The sequence below is a fragment of the Poromitra crassiceps genome (genome assembly GCF_964638095.1).
Source record: "Poromitra crassiceps genome assembly, chromosome: 8".
In the NCBI taxonomy this organism is placed as follows: Eukaryota; Metazoa; Chordata; class Actinopteri; order Beryciformes; family Melamphaidae; genus Poromitra; species Poromitra crassiceps.
Genome location: NC_139629.1, coordinates 37,935,492 through 37,954,150, shown reverse-complemented (window position 1 = coordinate 37,954,150; position 18,659 = coordinate 37,935,492). Strand labels below are relative to the sequence as shown.

The following is an 18,659-nucleotide window of genomic DNA, read 5'->3' as shown; positions in this document are numbered from 1 at the left end:
CTGGAGCGCGTCAACACTTGCCTTTCACAACAGACGGCCATGTTTGATCCCTAGGGTTTTCAAAGTCTACATTTCAACCTTGAGTTACATTTAACTTTTTTCTTATTTAAGCCTAACCCAAACCATGACCTTAAGCTTCATGTTTTTCTCGCCTAAACATAACCAAAGTTATTAAAGATGATTTATTTGCCTTTAACGTTGGAAAGGCAGTGAGGTCTTCAACTTAAATTTGGTTTAAAATTTACGTTGAGATTGTAGGTTTGCAGAAATGTAAAATGTCACGTTTTAGAAACGTAAATGGCAGACGTTTTGCTTCAAGTTTACGTTGAGATTGTACATATCCGTGGATTGCAGAAACGCACAATGCTGACATTTTATTCTGGAGATTGGGTTGAGTTGAGTATTTGACACCGAGTGCCGTTTTGTAATAAGGTTTTTAGGCCTCCCACCCTTAACTCGTGATGTTAGTTTCCATTGTCATTTTATACAGGAGGGGCACAATAATGATTTAGGACAGGTGTCTCTGTGCCATGGCACCGCCTCCACCCCTGATCCTACATATACTGTACATTACACTACTGACACAACCCTGATCCTATACATTACACTACTGACACACCCCTGCCCTGATCCTGCATATATATACACTACTGACACAATGACACATAAGCTCATGTGCACTATTAGCCAGAGGGGACTATTTCCAAGCAAGATATACTTAGGCATAGGAGATCTCCCTCTGTGGTAGAACCTGGCTGTGGTAGACCCTGGCTGCCTGGCTGCAAACAAAAACATTACAAGTCAATCAAAAGCAAAGTCTTTCACACAATATATCAGTGGAAAAAGAATGGAATATGTAATGATATGCTCTGAGAACTTCAAGGGGCAAGCCATTTTTACACTGAACTGAAATGACTGGTGTGATTTAGGCTACATGACATCATGGCTAGAACTTCTAGAGGTAAATGCTGACATCTACTGACTGGTGAATGCACTGCAACACTGATAGCTTTTTTCTGTGTGTGTGTGTGTGTGTGTGCGTGCGTGCGTGTGTGCGTGCGTGCGCGCGTTTTATTCTGCCTTTCACTTTATGTAGCCCCGCCCACTTGACCCGTTTGTGTTACGACTTCCTGTTCAAAACGCCAGGTATTCGGCTCGCCCTACCGGATGTGCTCAGCTCGGGGTCCACAATGGGATCTAACCCTACCCCTAACCCTGACTCATATTTTATATATATATATATATTTTATGAAATATGTGAAGACATGAAAGGTGCATAGTGTGCAGCAGAGTCTAACAACAAGCTCATTCATTGTCCAACAGGCAACACATCAGCCTGCTTTGTTCAATGATGGGTAGACGTAACATGCATTACACTGGTCCTTATTTCCTTACACACCGAGTGTGATTTAAATCCATTACTGCTTCAGAATAGGTTCCAGTTGCCTTATATTTGTGGTTGTTGTATGTTTGTTGTATGTTGTTGTATTTTTATAAATTATGTTCACTTTAATCAATTTGGCTTTAAGGCCAAGCATAGCACTGATTTGTGTATCTATGCATTGAAGGAGGTTGTCGAAGTCTATAAAAGGCAGAACTCCTCTGTATTAGTTGGTTTTATAGATGCATCGAAGGCTTTTGATCGAGTCAATCATCATAAGCTGTTTCTAAAATTAAGTCAAAGAGGTGTGCTTGGCAGCATAATACGCATCCTGGCATACTGGTATGCCAACCAGAGTATGCAGGTAAAATGGGGCAATAGTGCCTCTACCCCTTTTGGCGTTGGCAATGGGGTACGGCAGGGGGGGCTACTCTCCCCTGCTCTCTTTAATTTATATATGGATGATCTCTCTTATCGCCTGGGTAAACCCATCCCCCACGTGACCTGCTCTCAGACCTGTTCTAGGCTAGATCTCTCTGTCCAGCTAAGAGGCTCCAGAACAGGATGTATGATCGGTAACGCCTTGATTAACCACCTTATGTATGCGGATGACCTAGCGATCTTCTCCCCCAGCAGCACTGGGTTTCAACATCTGCTGAATATCTGTTCTGATTACGGGGTCCAATTTGATGTGAAATACAATGCTAAGAAGAGTGTTGTTATGATCTGTAGAACGAAAGAGGACCGGGATCTTGCTTTTCCTGTTTTTCTTTTGTCTGAGCATGCTCTATGTGTCTGTGACAAAACCAAATATCTGGGCCACTTCATCACTGACCATATGGGTGATGATGATGATATGTATAGATAGACAGCGGCGTGTGTTATACATTCAGGCTAACATGTTGGTCAGGAAATTCCACTCCTGTTCTGATGATGTGAAGATCACACTCTTTAGGGCTTACTGTACCCCTATCTATACTGCCCCCTTGTGGGCAAAGTTTAAGAAGGCAAGCATGCATACACTTCAGGTTGCCTATAATGACTGCATGCACATCTTGCTGAAAAAGCCCAGGTGGAGCAGTGCTAGTGACCTGTTCTGTGAGGCGGGGGTGGCCACTTTCCAGGCGCTCCTGAGAAATCTGAGGTACAGGTTCATCTGTAGATTCAGAATACCATTATTAAGTTGCTCACTGATCCTGGGCTAAGCACTGTGAGATACCAGTCACATAATAAAGTCATACCAGAGTTAATATGTGGAAACTCTGGTATGACTCTCTTTTATAATGTACTTTTGATCTTTTACTGTGCTCTTATGTGCTTTTTGTAATTGTGTATGTTTGTGACATCTATGGACCAAGTGTCTGTCAATAAAGGTTTGATTGACTTTAGACTAACGTCAGACTAGAATAGCACTAAACGTCAATATTCTTCTGTTGTTCCAATGATGCTAAAGTTAGTCGTGCTAATCACCTTGTTGGGGTTTCCTTTGGTGTTGTTGGACAAACCCTTACCCCGCTAGCAAATGCGCTCGTATGAGCCAGAAGCGTCCGGCTAGCGGGGTAAGACAAACCCCTGCTTTTTCCATTTTTTCAGAAGAATCTTGACTTCATTGTAGCGATCCATGTCTGCAGCGTCACTTCTCTTCTATCGAGTCGCTGACAGCTTGTCGTTGGCTTTACTTTGGCAGCTTCACTCATTCACTTAATGTTATTCCTGAATCCTGGCATAACGCTGGACTTAGCCAGGAGTTCGTTTAGCGGCTACTTCTTCTGGTCAAAGTTAATTTAGCTAAGCAACACATTTCTACTGTGTAACAACTGTGACTGACCACTGTGACGAGTACTGCGTGCATGGACTTCCGCAGTGTGTTGTTTACGACTTTCGCGCGCTGCTACTTTTCTTCTTCTTCTTCTGTTTGGTGTAACGGTGGTTGGCATCCGAAATGTTACATTACCACCTCCTTCTGGATCAATCCATCCATTGTTCTTCTTCTGTTTCCCCTATCCGGCGGTGTAAAGTGTGGTTCTCACAGTCTATGGTTTTACGTCAAGGATCTGTACTGACACTAGACCACGACCCCCCAGATAGCCTATTGATTGTTGAATAGAAATAGTGAATTATTAGTATTCCCCTTTTTGCTGGGGACCCCCTGGCTGGAACAGAACTGGAGTAGCTCTACTAGTAAACAAATAACAGCATTTGAAATTTTGTTCAAAAGAACAGTAGACTGTTCTGTTTCGGTAGCCTACAGTTAAGCAGTTGCATCTTCATCCATAGCTGTGACGTTATGGGATGGGATTTTGATTTCGATTCCGCTTGTTTCCTATTGGACTAGAATGTACCACGTGACCAGAAATAGTCTGGAAGCTGCATTCGCAAGCTGTTCGTTTTGTTATAAATAACATATTTACGGCATTGACACGTTTAAGGTTAGCGTACTTTTTGTTCATTGACTTTGAACCTGTGTTCGACTAACTTTGAGACTCTTAAAGTTATAATACATTCAAGCGGTGTCTCGTCATAGACGCGTGGTCAATGTGTCAGCATGGGGGAAATCCTCCCGTTCTTCCCAGCCAGCATAGTTAGCATTTAGCTGCTAGCCCAGCCCAGGCGGACAGGATCGGGGATTCAACCACCGCAGTACACGCACATCTTAACAATCGTCTATGTACCTGCCTTTGAATCCCCAATCCTGTAGTGCAGAACCGCAGCACCGTCCTTTGTCGAGTCCGCCCATTGAGGTATGTGGGGGTTTTCCCCCACCGTCTAGTCTCCGCGCGCCAGCCGTAGTAACATTCTGTGGGCGTTCCCACAGAGACCGACTGTATCTATCTCGGTCCAAACCCATCAGTCAGAGTGATATCGCCGAGAATGGCCCCTTTACCTCGGCCAGTTTAACGGTATCGCTTCTCGGCCTTTTGGCTAAGATCAAGTGTAGTATCTGTTCTTATCAGTTTAATATCTGATACGTCCCCTACCCGGGGACCATATATTAAATTGATTTTTGGAACTGGGAGATGGAATAGGGGCTTGCTCCGTCCACTCCACGCATCGACCTGGTATTGCAGTACCTCCAGGAACGGTGCACCCCCTCTCATGTTAAAAATAATATTAAAGGCAATGGATGTCACATAAGTCTATTTGGCGTAGAGACAATCAGGTTACACACAGTAAGTAGTTTGTTAGGATGTAGCAAAAAACAAATTGTCTGCATTATTGCATCACAATAACATGTCCTATTGTGAAATAATCCCAATTATTTATTTACTTGGGTGGAGGAATGCAATGTGAATTAGGCAGTCTGTCAGTCAATATAGGCCTATACAGTAGGCTATATATATGTATAATATAGCCTAGTATCTTATAAATGACATACAGTAGATTTATCTTGAATTTGCCAGTGTTTACAACCCATGTAGGCCTGTACATTCACTGCCTTTTCTGTGTAGTTGCATTGACATCAATCTGCATGATATATCATGTAGATGTCATGTGTGCACGAATGACATCACTGGTCCACAACTGAACTCAAATCACTGTTGACAGTTTTCAGATATACTACTGATTTTGTAATCATACAAAGCTGGTTGAAAATTGGCAGTGTTCCTTTAATGTTATAACAATAAACTAGGGAAATAACTAGACAATATAAACTATATAAAGCAAAAAGAACAGAACAAATGGTGCATCGTCAGGACTCAGGAGTGAGAAAGAGTGAATGGTCTGAACTGTAAAGCTGAGACCTGTGGATTCAATGAGCGCAATTGTATTAATATGTGATGTTAGTCCTCATAGTAGCCATTTAATTGTAGTGAGATTGTTTTTCGAAACTTGACCTCACTGTATAAAATGAGCTATTGTGACCTCTAGGCATTCAGGGGATGTATGGCTTTCCTAGGTATATTGACAATAAGGGGGTTTCTGAGCAATTTCCATAACAGAATTGGTCACCAATTTCAGAGGAATGCAATTCTTTGATACCAAATCACAGCATGATTTTTTCGATGGTGTTCCTCAAGGTCAATTGTGTCTTAATGTAGGCTAATTTGGAGGGTTTTCCCCCCCAATTCCCGAATGGTCAAAAATTATCAAGCGGCTGTGCACATTGGACCTGTGTTTTGCTCATCAACTTTAGTTTCTGAAGGCAAGTCACAAAAACACAAACCCAGAGTGATGGACCATTTAATGATCTGTAGAAGTATGTCAAACAACCATTTATTTTACAGTTTAAAATGTCCTCATGGAGGAACAGCAAAATACACTCAAAATGAAGATTGATCAAAAGACAGTTTTCAGATTAATCACTGTTTTCTTTAAGCTTTTTTTTTGTATTTTCTTCTCATTTGTTTATCAAAAATTAGAAGTGCCTTCAACATAACCATGAGACTCTCATAGTATTCAGCCTGCAGTCATAGAAATATTTACAGCACAAAACTGACAAGCATGGTTTTACTTTCAGCATCGGTTTCACACACACTTATCTTCTGTCTCTTTCAGACTGCTTTAGACCCTGCAGAGACACCATTATAAAGGGGGGAACTACACAAGAGCACAGATTGAGGACATACATATTTACAGCTTGGCTCAAGGAGACACTACTTAATGGGAGGGATGGAAACAGACGATTAACACATCCATTAACGGCATGATTTCAAGTTCAAGTCACATTCTTCGCCTTTACGATTTGACTTTATCCTTTAGGATTTCAAAATAAAGCATGCTGTAGCTCAACTGTCGAGAAGCCATTGCCTAATTGACCTCGAGATGCAGTCGTTAATATGTGGGAGGGTGATGTTCAGACAAACAGCAGGGGGCAGTAGAGGATAACACTCAGGAGAGGGAAAGACAGAAACACATTGACCAGTATGGTGAACAGTAAGCTGCTATTCAACTTCAACAATGCAACTGTTCCTTCAAAATGAGGATACAATTTCATAATGTAATAGCGCTGTAATGAACAATACCAAAACAAGGGAATCAATTGTGCCCTCTGAGTGGCAAATACAAAGTCACATATGAAAATAGGTTGTGATCCTTTTTTTTCTTTTTTGATACATTGCATTTAGCTTTTGCAAAAGACATTTTGGCACAGAATCAATTTTAAAAATATTTTTGTGTGTGAATATCACTCCAGGATCTTGTAGGGATCCTCCCCCCTGCCCCCCAAAAAACGAAAGAAAACATTGAAATTTGACAATCTGTCTTGTAAAATAATCCACTTGGTCTCCCCACATCGCTTCAGTCTTTAAATATTTATAATATTTACAGTTTCACAATTGTCCACAATACCCTTAGGCTTAAAAGAGGAGGTAAACAAAAATAAACAAATTAAATATTCTTTATACAGTCCCCTGTTGAGGCATTGAGTGTAAACTGTACAACTGTAGCGCCCCCTCATGAGTTCCTAGGGGAAGGAACACTTGGGGACAGAGAGTCGACTCTGGAAATGAAGTAGAATAAGTTGGCTGATGGTGAAGGAGCAAGAGCTTGATGGTTGATGGTTGATCAGGCTGGCATGATTCTCCATCATTTTCCAGACAAAGATTTTCTTCTATCTTGCGCAAGCATGGCTGATCACTGGAGTAATCATTTCATAACATGGATCATTTTATACTCAAATCTGTACAAAGTTCACAATTATTGTTCTTCTTCCTCAACATAGTGCAATGACTGATCAGATTGGTCCTCTTAAAAAAAAATCACAATCATCATTTTTATGAAAGTAAAAATATCCCTTAAGAAGGTCTCAATCCATTGTTTCATCCTCTTGAATGCTTTGAAATACAGGATGCTATCCACAACGCCTCCAAAAATGGCAAAAATGAAATGAGCAATCAAAAATCCCCACGCCACCCTTCATGCTCTCTGTAAAGGCAGAGAGTTTTGGAATTAGAGGTGGATGGGGGACTTAAGGACTTGGTGAAGTGAACAAGTAAAAGTGAGTGCATGCTTAAATTAATAATAATAATAATAATAATAATAATAATAATAATAATAATAACAACCACAACAACAATAATAATAATAATCAAAATAAAATAAAGGTCAAACCCAATAAAAAAATATGAGGCATTCCCAGTTTTCAAAACTGGATGAGTCCAAAAAGGCTGGTGTTGGCTTGCTTGAGGAAAAACATGGAGGTAATTTACACAGAGGCGATGACAATCATGAGGTGAGGGGAAATTAATTAATTAATTAATTAATTTACACAGAGGCGATGACGATCATGAGGTGAGGAGAAATGCTGGAGATGCTGTTGAGAAGGTCCGGGGCCAGGCGTGACAGGTGGCTCTCAGAGAATTCACATGGCGGGAAGATCTGCACCACATACGCTGGCTGTCGGTCCAAAAGGCAGGAGACAATATAATGAGATAGCACGCAAAAACTCTGTGAACATTACAAAACCACAGGCAATGCTCAAAAAGATGAAATTGGGTTAGAATAGTGTGACCACAGACCTGATTGGAGCCAGGGTTGGGGACATTGATGATGCCAGCTGCCTGCTTGGCCTGCAAGTAGGTGATGAAGCCGACTTTCAGGGCTTGGGTCTGACCAAGGACATCTTCTTGGTCTCGACCACAGGGTAGGGCCAGTAACAAACAGTAGTCATTCTCCACCTGCCAGTGATGATAACCACAATGAAGTCTTATGAAAATTAACATTAAACACAGAACAGAGAAATGCATCACTGTTAACAATTTAACAGAGTTGTAATCAGTTTAGTGGTTCAAAATATTTCATTGGTTTCTCAAGGGATCTTAGCATCCTGAATGGAGTATACTATATCATTTGGTAGTCACAGCCATCATCTCTTATTTAAACTAAAAGGCACTGAGATGGCGCAAACCACAAATGCTTAATAATTCTCCAACCTGCCGTTACGCCCACAGACTTAATTTCTACCACTCAAAGTGGTAATCTGCAAGATCCATGTTTTTTATTGTTATTTTGTCATGGGAGTTGGACACAAAGAAAAACTCCAGTAACCCGGTAACGTTGTGTGTTCTCGGCTGTGGCGATGACTCTGTGTGGTGGCTCGAATATCACTTTATCAGACAACAGCAGCGCTGTGACTGACACACAGCAGGCAACACACTACAGCCAAACAGACAACAGCAGCAATGCATTTTAATTTCTGGGTGAACTTATCCTTTAAGTTAGTCAAGTTTTAAGCTAAATTGATTTCTTGGCCGTGCTTCATATTGTTGGGGGGGGGGGGGGGGGGCGGATCTAATGGCTGAAATCCCAGATGACCCCCAAAATCCAAAATATGATCAATTGTTCCTTGGCCCAAAGCCCATCTGTCCACCTAATGTTATGGAAATCCAACCTGACGTTTTTGAGATAGAGGTAACGACAGTAGAAGGCAGAACACTCACAGTCATTCTGCGTGCCACACTGTCTAGCTGGGTGGCCTCTAGCCTCATCCTCTGGACGATCCGGAGAAGAGCGCCTCCCTCTGGGGGTGGCAGAGAGCGCTGGGCCAGCACATTGTTGCCAGAAACAAAGTGCAGCTGGACAGCAGCCTGGTCATTCTTCAGTGCCAACAGGCCTTGCCATACGATTGGGTATTTCTGCACAAAGAAAAGCCGAAGAAGAGGGTTGATTAAATGTTTTTTTTCCCTTTTAGACTTGCACTGAAAAATGATTAAATTATGGTTTCTTAATTATGACATTGCTGTTCTCTGTCTTCCTACCGTCAAAAGCTGCACCATGTCAATGGAACGATGTCCTGAATGCTCCAGCTTAGGATCAGCTCGTGGCTGGGTCTGGGATAAGCTTGATGGGGGCACGGCTGGCGGAGGTGTTGGCAAAACAGCTGGCGGAGGTGTCGGCAGAAAGGCTGGAGGGCCCTTCTGGACACATAGATCTGGCTTGTGAGTAAGAGCCATGGGAGACGTCATAGGTGAAGTCATGGGAGATTGGTATGAGGGTGAGACTGCATCCCTTGCCATCCGGGACATGTGTGAGAGGTCCATAGAGGTAGCATGGCGAAGGTGGGAATTCTCAGGCTTGGAGTCATTACCTCCTCCGAGTGACTGAGACAATTTAACATTACCCCTTTGACTTAACTCAGCATCTGGAGGGACCTAAAAAAGAAAATATATACCAAATCAAAAACAACGCTTATTGCATATGAATGTGATTTATTCATAGAAAAAGTAATTGTGTGTGTGTGTGTGTGTGTATGTGTATGTGTGTATGTATATGAAGAGTTCATTTGCAAAAACAGGTATCTCCGTTTGGATTTTTTATCATTTTATTTTATATATTGATGTATTGATACTGTAATTAATTTATTTTTGGGAAATTTATATTATCAATCATAACTAAAACATATTCATCTGATAATTTTCACATAAATCACCTCAATAATGTTTTCTATGTGCACTCCAGAGAGTATCAAACAGATGTTTGTTCATTTTAAGAATGGCGTTTACCTGTTTTTGCAAATGAACTCTTCATATATGTATGTATATATGTATATATATTATATATATATATATATATATATATATATATATATATATATATATATATATATACACAGTATATGTGTGTGTGTGTGTGTGTGTGTGTGTGTGTGTATTTGAACAAGAAAGTCAGAGGTGAAAATAAAGCTATGTAATATGGGTGTTTATCCCCTAACCTGTGATGGTGCAATGCCTCGGTTAGCCAGGTTCAGTCCCAATGAAGGATGTCCCGGAAACTGGGAGGGGAAACCCCGCATGTCCCGATACACTGGATAGGAGCCCGTGCCTCCTGGGTGCATCAGCTGGACCCCCTGAGGATGGACTCCCATGATCCTACTCTCAGTAGGAGGTGGGTGAGACATCTTCCCTTCCAGGGGCTTGGGAGACTCTCTTGCTGTCATTGCCATGCTCTTCCCCGCCATAGGACTCTTAGATGGCACAGATATGTTGCCGGAAGAGGTTGTGCCAGCCTCTGGGGTGCGACAATGTCGTGCTTCTGCGGCGGCCTGCTCTCCCAATTGGTGATGCATTAGGATGCGCTGGTGGTGCAGGTCTCGGTGCATGTCTCTGTACTGGTCCAAGCGCATGCCTGTGTGGCGCCCTCGGTGGTCGCTTTGCATCATCATTACATCCGACTGAAGCTGGGGCACAGAAGGCCTACTAAGGGCTTGGTTAAAGTGTCTAGGGTCCTCTTCATTTCCACTGCTGCCGCCACCACCACCCAAAACGGACCCCTGGGGGCCTGAATGGGACTGCAGCACCATGTCTCGTATCACATTGGGCTGAGGTGTATTTGAGCGCTGTGTAGGCCCTGGGCGGGGAGATGGCAGAGAATCAACTCGTCTTCCATAGTTCATTCCAGACATGGGCGGAGTGTTCATCCTGACTTCATGTGCCATTGACTGAGTTGCACTGTGAGGTTGGATTATGACAGAGGACTGCTCTGGGTGTGGGTGATGCACAGTAGAGTGATACGGAGACATTGGAGCATGCATGCCAGGGCCCAGAACCACAGACGTGCCAATGGGAGAACTGCTAGGAGGACAGGCTTTGGCAAAGGGCGAAGGGGAGTGGACAGCTGCTCGTGGAGACTGGGGTTCTTGCTTTAGGTGTGGAAGTGGCCGATCATTGGAGATGCCCGGGCTGGGACTCATGCGGGGTCCAGATAGTGATGGGTGGTGTGGACTCATAACTGGGCTGAGGTTAGCCTTGGCCATGTCCATCTTTTTTGGTACAGGTTCTGTTCCGGGTCCTCTTTTTCCATGCTGCTGCTGTATCACAGCTTGGTTGTACATCAAGACTTGAGGAGTACTAACTGGTTGATGGTACATCTTTACCACTCCACCCTGGGATCCTGTGTGATATGGGGCTTCAGATTTGTCAGACCTATGGCTCTCATGCTTGGTACTGGAGATGACAGGTTGGGAGTTATAAGATTGGCCAGTTAAGAGAACTCCTGTGTGCCCATAAACTGAAGGGGGTCCTTTTGGGGTAGGATGTTGGGGTGGTGTGGTAAGTGGCTCTTGTTTAATCTGAGATTTGGACACAGATTGCTGAAACTCTATATCACCAGCACTAGCTTGGGGAATCTGACTAATTTTGGCTCTCATCCTGTGAGGTCCTTCAGTTTTCTGACCAGAGTAACTCAGAACGACAACACCCTCGGATGTATTGACCCTTAGGCCAGGACTGGAGCCTGCACTGTAAGGAGTGGTCTCAACAACAGAGCGCCCTCTAGTTCCATCTTCTATTGTATCCATCCCATGATAGCGGCTATTCTCATTGGAGTTTGATCTAAATCTCTGCTTGGGAATAGACAGGCCAATGTTTCGGTTGCTTAGGGAAATCCGTGGAGTTTCCTCTGTGTCATAAGGCATTGGAATTCTACTTATCACGGAGGTAGTGGGAGATGAAATAACTGTATGCTGGGCCTTCTCTCCACAGTTCTGCTGGGACTCTGTAAGTGGAGAAGGTTTGTGATGTGTGGGCTGAGGTGGTAAAAGTGGTCTTTCTTCAAGATGCAACTGCCTTGAGCCCACTATGTCTGAGGAATTTTCATTCTCGGACATCCGTGACGGCTCTGACAGTGCAGATGTCACCATCGTGGTAGGTATAGCATTGCTGTTTGACGCAGAAACATATTTAGGTTCCATTAAGATTTTTCTTAAGGTGCTAGTGCTAGGATCAATATCTGAGGCCTTGGTGTCAGGAGGCATTGGTGGATTCCCTGAAGAGATTCCAAGTGCAGTTACTGAAGCTGTGGAAGTTACCACTGTAACATGAGATGAAGGAGCAACATAGTGTCTACTTTCTTCAGACCTAGGAACCCATTGTGGGGAGACTGGCATTTTGCCAGGCCGTGGCAGAGGTACATTGAACTGGGATACAGGTGTTGGGCGGACAGGAGAAGGGGCAATAGCAGGGGTGGATGGCTCCGCTGCTTGGGAACGTTTTTTACAACTGGAGATGTTGGTTGCGCCTAAGTGAAAGGCAGATTCTTTCGGTACAGGTTGCTCTATGGCAGGCTGTTCTGCCTCTTTAGGTGTGTCCCCAGTCATAGCACTTGTAATGTCACGCCTACAAGTTGCAACAGCAGTGACCACTGAGGCTGCTGCTCCGGCTGTAACAGTCGCTGCCTTTGAGTTGATGATTTCTAGGTCTTCTGGGATTGACTCTGGAAGCTTGATCAGAGAGGGCTCTGGCTCTGAAACCTCTTCAGCAGTCTCGCCTTTCTTGTTGGCTGCACCTTTACGACCCCTCGACTTCTTCAGAGTTTTGGCTCTGACTTTGCCTGGTTTCTTGGGTATTGCAAGTAGAGGGCGATGCTCAGGCATGGCAACGGGTGGTTCGACTGCCTTAGGCTGCGTCAAGGGTGTCTTTGGACTGGGTGTCAGGGGACCATCATCGGAGTCTGCTGCAAGAATATTATTGATTGCCATGTGTGTTTCAGGTTCCATAATCTCATTGGAGGAGGAGGGTGATACCAAGGGTTCAGGGGTAGGAACAAGAGCACTGTAAGTAGGGGGAGCTGTGAATCCATCTGCAGATATATCGTCAGCTGTAATGGAGTCAATAGCAGCTGCAAGTTCAGTTTCACTTGCAGGGTTAGCTGGCTTTTCCTCTTCAACCTCAACCTCTGGCACCACTACAACAGGAGGCGGTGAGGCAGGTTGCACTGAGGGTGCTTCCTTATAAGGTCGAGGAGGTTGCTCCACTGTGAGTTTGGCAATATTTTCAACAGCCTGCTCCAGTTCCATCTGCCGTGCTAACAGAGTAGCAGCTGGATCAACAGGAGGCTCAGGTTCTGACAGAGCTTCCTCCTGTTGTTGTACACCAACCTCTGTTGCTTCCTTCAGAACACCTGTGGTCTTTGTTTCCTCATTCTCTTGTACTCCTTGTTCCTTGTTGTACTCCTTGGCTTTTGTAACAGTAGCAGCTTCAAATGACTCAGGCTCATCCTCCTCTGAGCGAAGTAAACCTTTCACATCATCAACGCTTACACGGATCTCAAGATTTTTTAGGCTGTGTGACTTATCTTCAATGCCCTGCTTGGTATTTCTTTTCAACCTAGGTGCTTTAATTTTAACACTCTTTTCAGGCTGTTGTCTCCTCTCTGACTGGGTGGGGTCTATCCTTTCAATATCCCCATCGGAAGATTTCTTTCCACCATGATCGTTTAGATCTCTTTCCTTTCTGTACACTGGTGAGTTTGGCTTTTCTTCCTTTTCTGATAATTTTCCAACCAATTCAGACTCAACTTTCGGTGTAAGCTCGGACTCATCAAGACTTACTTGATCAACAGCTTCTTCAACTAGTGATGTAGTGACCCCCGATTGTTTGTCTATTCTACTTGCTTTCTTATTAACCAAGGTTCCCGCAGATGAAGCGTGTTGAAGTTGTTGCACTTTTTGGGTGCGGGGTGAGCGCCATCCCTCAGAGACTTTCAGGACTTCCACAGTGGTTGTGGTCTCTCCGACGTCTGTATCTTCTTCCATTAATTTTTGCTGGTCCCCTTTTATTGGCAATATATCCTCCCCCCGTTTGGCTCCCCTTTTAGGTGGGCGACCTCGCCTAGTGCTGGTAGACGGATTCTGAACATCTTGCTGCATCTGTTCTTTATCAGCACCACGTTTGCGCATGGAGCGTGGTGACTCAATTACCTCTTTGCCAGCTTGCTCTCCTTCAGGTAGCGTGGCATAAACCGATCTTACGTTTCTGCGCCGTGTCCGCCCATGGATCAAGCTCGACTCAAGGTTTTGTTCAGAATCTGAAGCATGAATTGGTGACTTGGCTGTGGTTTTAGGCTCAGGTGATGCTTTCAATACTTCTCCTCGAGGAGATGAGGCCCTCTTGAGTTTCTCTTTGTCAATCCGTTCACTCTTGCGAGTTGCAGGTTTCTCAATGGCAGCAATTTGAGAGGCTTTTGGAGTACGTAATATTGATGGATTTGGCTTAGCCCTTTTACTCTTGGGCTTTTTGCGGCTTGGTAATGGTTTTATTTCAGCCTCTAGCTCTGGCATACATACGTCATTGTCTGTCTCAGTTTTTGGAGATTCCTCAAAGTATTTTGATTCTTGATTCTCTGTTTTAGGCTCCATCTTAATGATTTCAGATTTTTCTTCAAGCTTTGGATAAGCAGAGTAAGCTGCCTCTGCCTGAAAACTACTTAAGGAACCACCAGGAGTGGGAGGCTTATCTTCCAAGGGAGCATTATTTCCTATTTTCACTTTGGGTTCAATTAACTCCACGTTGGGTTCAATTAACTCCACTTTGGGTTCAGTTAACTCCACTTTTGGCTCAACCTCAGTTTCTGGCTCTGAAAGTACGGGTGGGGGGGTTATAGTTAGCTTAAGAGCAGCTGGTTTGAAATCTTCTACAGTAGGAGACTGTGATGGGGATACCTCAACAACATTTTCTACTTTTTCTTCTTTGATCACAGACACATAATGATCTGAGGATGGAGATATAATGTCTTTCCTTTCTGGTGGAGACATCTCTCCAGGGGAAGGAACAAATGGGGAAACTGACAAGATTAGTGGGGGGCTGACTGATTTGTCATCAACTGGCTCAGATATCTTGACAGACAGCTCATTATCTCCATTCTGCACTTCATCTCTTTTAATCTCCACCAGTATACCAACACTCTCAGTATCCTGTGGAGGATGATCTTTGTCTTTTTGTTGTTGGAGCTCCAAAAACCGACTATGGAAGAGCACTATGGGCTCTTGTGGGATGTCACCTCCCCATGATACAGGTTGTGTCTCAGTTCCACCTGGCTTAGCAAGAGGCCTAGGAACTCCTGTCTCTAAATCCTGATCTTTACGTTCAAGATGCTGCAAACGCCGTGAATCCTGCTCAAAAATTGAGCTGTGTAGGAAACGAGAGGCAAAGAGTTCTTGATGCTCTTGGTTCTGTGGCTTGAGTTCCTCCTTTTTATCATGGAGCTTCTCCTCAGAGTCAGTGCGGATCTTTTTCTTTTTCATGTACCAAGAAGGAATAGGTCGAGGTGCTAGCTCTACCTTTTCCTTATCTGAACAACTGTGGGAGGTTGGAAAGCGAGAGGGAAGAAAAGACCAATTATCTTCCCGGGACGAGTACAATGTCTTGGCTCTTTCAAGGAGTGCTTTTGTATCGGGAGTTATAGTCTTATCTAATGCAAAAGAATAAAACTTGTTCTTCTCCAAGGAGCCTGAAAGGTTCAGGTCTGTCATCCTCTCCTCACGTTCCCGGAGGATGTAAGACAGGGACGTATTGGACTTGGGAGAGTTGCGTTTGTTTTCTCCATCATCATCTGAATCTGACTGCACCTCTCCAGGCTCCAAATCATGGCCAAGGCGCTTGTGGATGGCTTCATGATTTGCATTTGGAAAGGTCATCTCCATTCTGAGTGAATCAGACTTGATTCGTCTTTCCCAACGTTGCAGTAACTCCTCATCACATCCAAGCAATGTTGGTTTAAACTTTGGGAGTTCAGTGTCAGGAGACTGAAAATGATTGGTTGTCAGGTCCAAATTGTATTTCAATGACTCAATGCGTGAGAATATTTTATCATCTGCTGTTGGAGAGGATTTCCGTTCTTTATTTATGAGTGATAGGGAAATCTGGGCAGTTTGATCTTCCTCATTTGCAGAAAAGTGTCCGCCTATTGAAGATGTAATACTCTGATAAACATCCTCGTTCAACTTTTGGGAGCTCCTGAAGTTGCATTCTCTTTTTGCATTGATAAGGTCAAAATCAAAATGCTCCAATTTTTTCCGTTTGCACAAAAGAAAGTCATCACTTGCGACATCCTGAGTTGGTTTTCCTGCATCATGCACCATACAATCCTTTTCAAAGTTGTCAGCCTCATTACCTTGTGGGCTTTGAGATTTGGCAAACCTATCAGGTTCGCCAAGCTTATGTCTGAGCCATCGACTTTGTTCCATTTGTTTTTTGCAGGTATTAGACTGGTCAATGTGAGCCACAAGTCGTTCGTCAGCCTCACCTGAGTCTCTGCACTGCCCCATGCCTTCCTCTTCATTTTCAGACACAGCCTGTTTCTGCTGCTCTTTTGATTCATCCAGATCAAGACTGCCATCATCTGATATCTTTGTGAGACTTGAACTGCTCTGGCTTTTTGAACCCCCACATTCCAATTTAAGATAGGGAGAGTCTAGTTGATCTATAGAATCTTCAGTTAGCTCTCCTAGCCGCGACTGACGCTCCAAAGTAAGGCTCGTGGAGGTGCTTTCAGAGTCTTGCTCATCTCTTGGACTATTAACAGACACCGTTCGTTCAGATTTATCCTTGCGGTACTCCTTCTTATGCATCCCTTTTAACAAAAGGTTCTTATCAGGCTCAGTCTCCTTAGCATTTTCCCATAGTTTACGAAGTCCTAGTCTACCAATCTCCTCCTCGCTAGTTCTTTTCTGTCGATCAGTTTTCCCAGAGTCTTCAAAACGCCTTTTCCTTGCAGCTAAACGGTCAATATCCACAGCAATACCACCATCAAATCCCAGTTCAGATTTGCCATGTTTCTTGGATTTTATTTTAGCATCCTTGTCAACAACCTCGACCAGACTAGCCATATTTTTTTCTTTGGGCACCTTTCCGTGCTTAGTGATATCACCTTTTGATGGTTCTGAGCGGAATGGTGGACTCCTCTGATCAGTTGAAGGTGATGCCAACCTAGGACTGTCACTCCCACCCCTAGGTCTTTGTTTTTCTGATATACTGTGACCAATTAATTTTCCTTCTTTTTCTTTAACACGTGTTAACTGTACCACACAAGGCAAAAGGTCTAATCGTCCTTTGCTGGAGCCTTCCTTTTGGACCTTGCTATTTTTACTCCTAAGAGCTGAATCGGGGCTAATATCGCTTTCAGGTTCGGGTTCTGTGTCACATGGTTGGATGATAGGTGATGCCACTTTAAGCTTCTTCAGTCTCTGTTTCTCACTTTTCTCCTTGTCTCCTCGATCTTTACGTCCAGCACGCTTCTCCTTTTCACCTACACTCCCTCTTTCAACTTCAAAAACTCGATCCTTCTCAAGCTTATCAGTTTTGGTATACCTTTCAGCTCGTGCCTTTTCAGACTTTTCAAATCTGGGTGGGGAGATTGAACTGCAGCTACCACTTCTTTCTGAAGATCGACAACAAATGCGACGGTCTGAGTCACTTGGTATCCTCTCCGAAAGGGAGGGGGATGCAGTGGGGCTGGCAGGACGACGAGAAGCAACGTGAGACGGGCTTTGGCTGCGCTCAATTGTCCTTCTCCCGTGATCACGTCCACGATCCGTTTCAAAGCGCTCCCTCTCTCTTTCACGCTCCCGTTGTAAGTAGCTGTATTTGCGGATGTCCTGCTCATATGGGTCTGTTCTGTATTCTCGATATTCCCGCGTTTCTTCAAAGTATTGTGGATCATAGTATTCTCCTTGATATGGGTCCCATTCAGTGTAGAACTCCCGACTCCTCGCAGGGTATTTGCGACGTGGATCTTCAGCACTATATGTTCCTGGTGTTCGTACATATTCATAATTTGGCCGTTCAGCTGGAAACTCGTACTGAGTTCGCCGCTCATCCCTGGCAAGAAATAAAGTGAAGAGAACGAGCAAGTCATTATTACAGCATACTTTGGCAAAAAAATATGAGGTTTAATGTATTAGACAGTGGTGAGGTAAGAGTATACTTTTCTTCAGAAAACTCTACAAACCTTCGTTCAGAGAGGAGGTCATAAAAGTCTCGAATGTCCTGGCCAGATGCCTGCATTGAACGATAGAAAGCCATCTGACTTTCCTGATTGGCAAAGTCCACCTGAGAAAAAGCACACATTGGAAATGATGGTAAGTTTATGGTATGCAATCTAAAAAGAGAGACATTGTGATTCTGCCATGTGGCATTAAGGAACATTTCATCATAGAGCATAATTTTAGATCAAGCTTTGCTTCACATACCTTGATTTTATTGCCCCCAATCTTCCAGCCCTTTGTTTCTTTGACAGCAGCCTGTGCATATTCAATGTTGTTATACAGGATAAGGGCCATTCCTTTCATTCTGTCAAATACAACCTACGGATGCAGGAGAAAATAGTCATATGGTGCAAGAAAGGAAACAATGGGTAAGTATGAAAGGAAAAATAAACTTACCTTGACAACATGTCCATAGCGGCAGAAATGACGAGTAAGAAACTGCTCTGTGGTATTTGATGCTAATCCATCCAACCAAACACAAGTCGTAGGCATACTCTTTCCAAAGCCCAGCTGAAAAAGGAGGATAAAATATCAGATCTTGATCATTTTATCTACATCGAATAATGTAAGCAAATCAAC

At 43.7% G+C, this 18,659-nt stretch overlaps 1 protein-coding gene across 1 annotated transcript in view; it reads right to left on the bottom strand.

The window, feature by feature from the left end:
* Nucleotides 1–7,521: 7,521 nt before the first annotated feature.
* spen (spen family transcriptional repressor) overlaps nt 7,522–18,659 on the bottom strand; it is a gene marked incomplete at its 5' end in the record, with an annotated part of 30,775 nt that continues 19,637 nt past the window's right edge. Inside the window, 8 exons of the mRNA XM_083641383.1 lie at nt 7,522–7,717; nt 7,840–7,998; nt 8,761–8,955; nt 9,079–9,471; nt 10,032–17,913; nt 18,044–18,144; nt 18,285–18,398; nt 18,477–18,590. Of these exons, the coding sequence (XP_083497509.1) occupies nt 7,586–7,717; nt 7,840–7,998; nt 8,761–8,955; nt 9,079–9,471; nt 10,032–17,913; nt 18,044–18,144; nt 18,285–18,398; nt 18,477–18,590 (9,090 nt within the window). The 3' untranslated portion in view covers nt 7,522–7,585. The remainder of the gene's footprint in view (nt 7,718–7,839; nt 7,999–8,760; nt 8,956–9,078; nt 9,472–10,031; nt 17,914–18,043; nt 18,145–18,284; nt 18,399–18,476; nt 18,591–18,659) is intronic.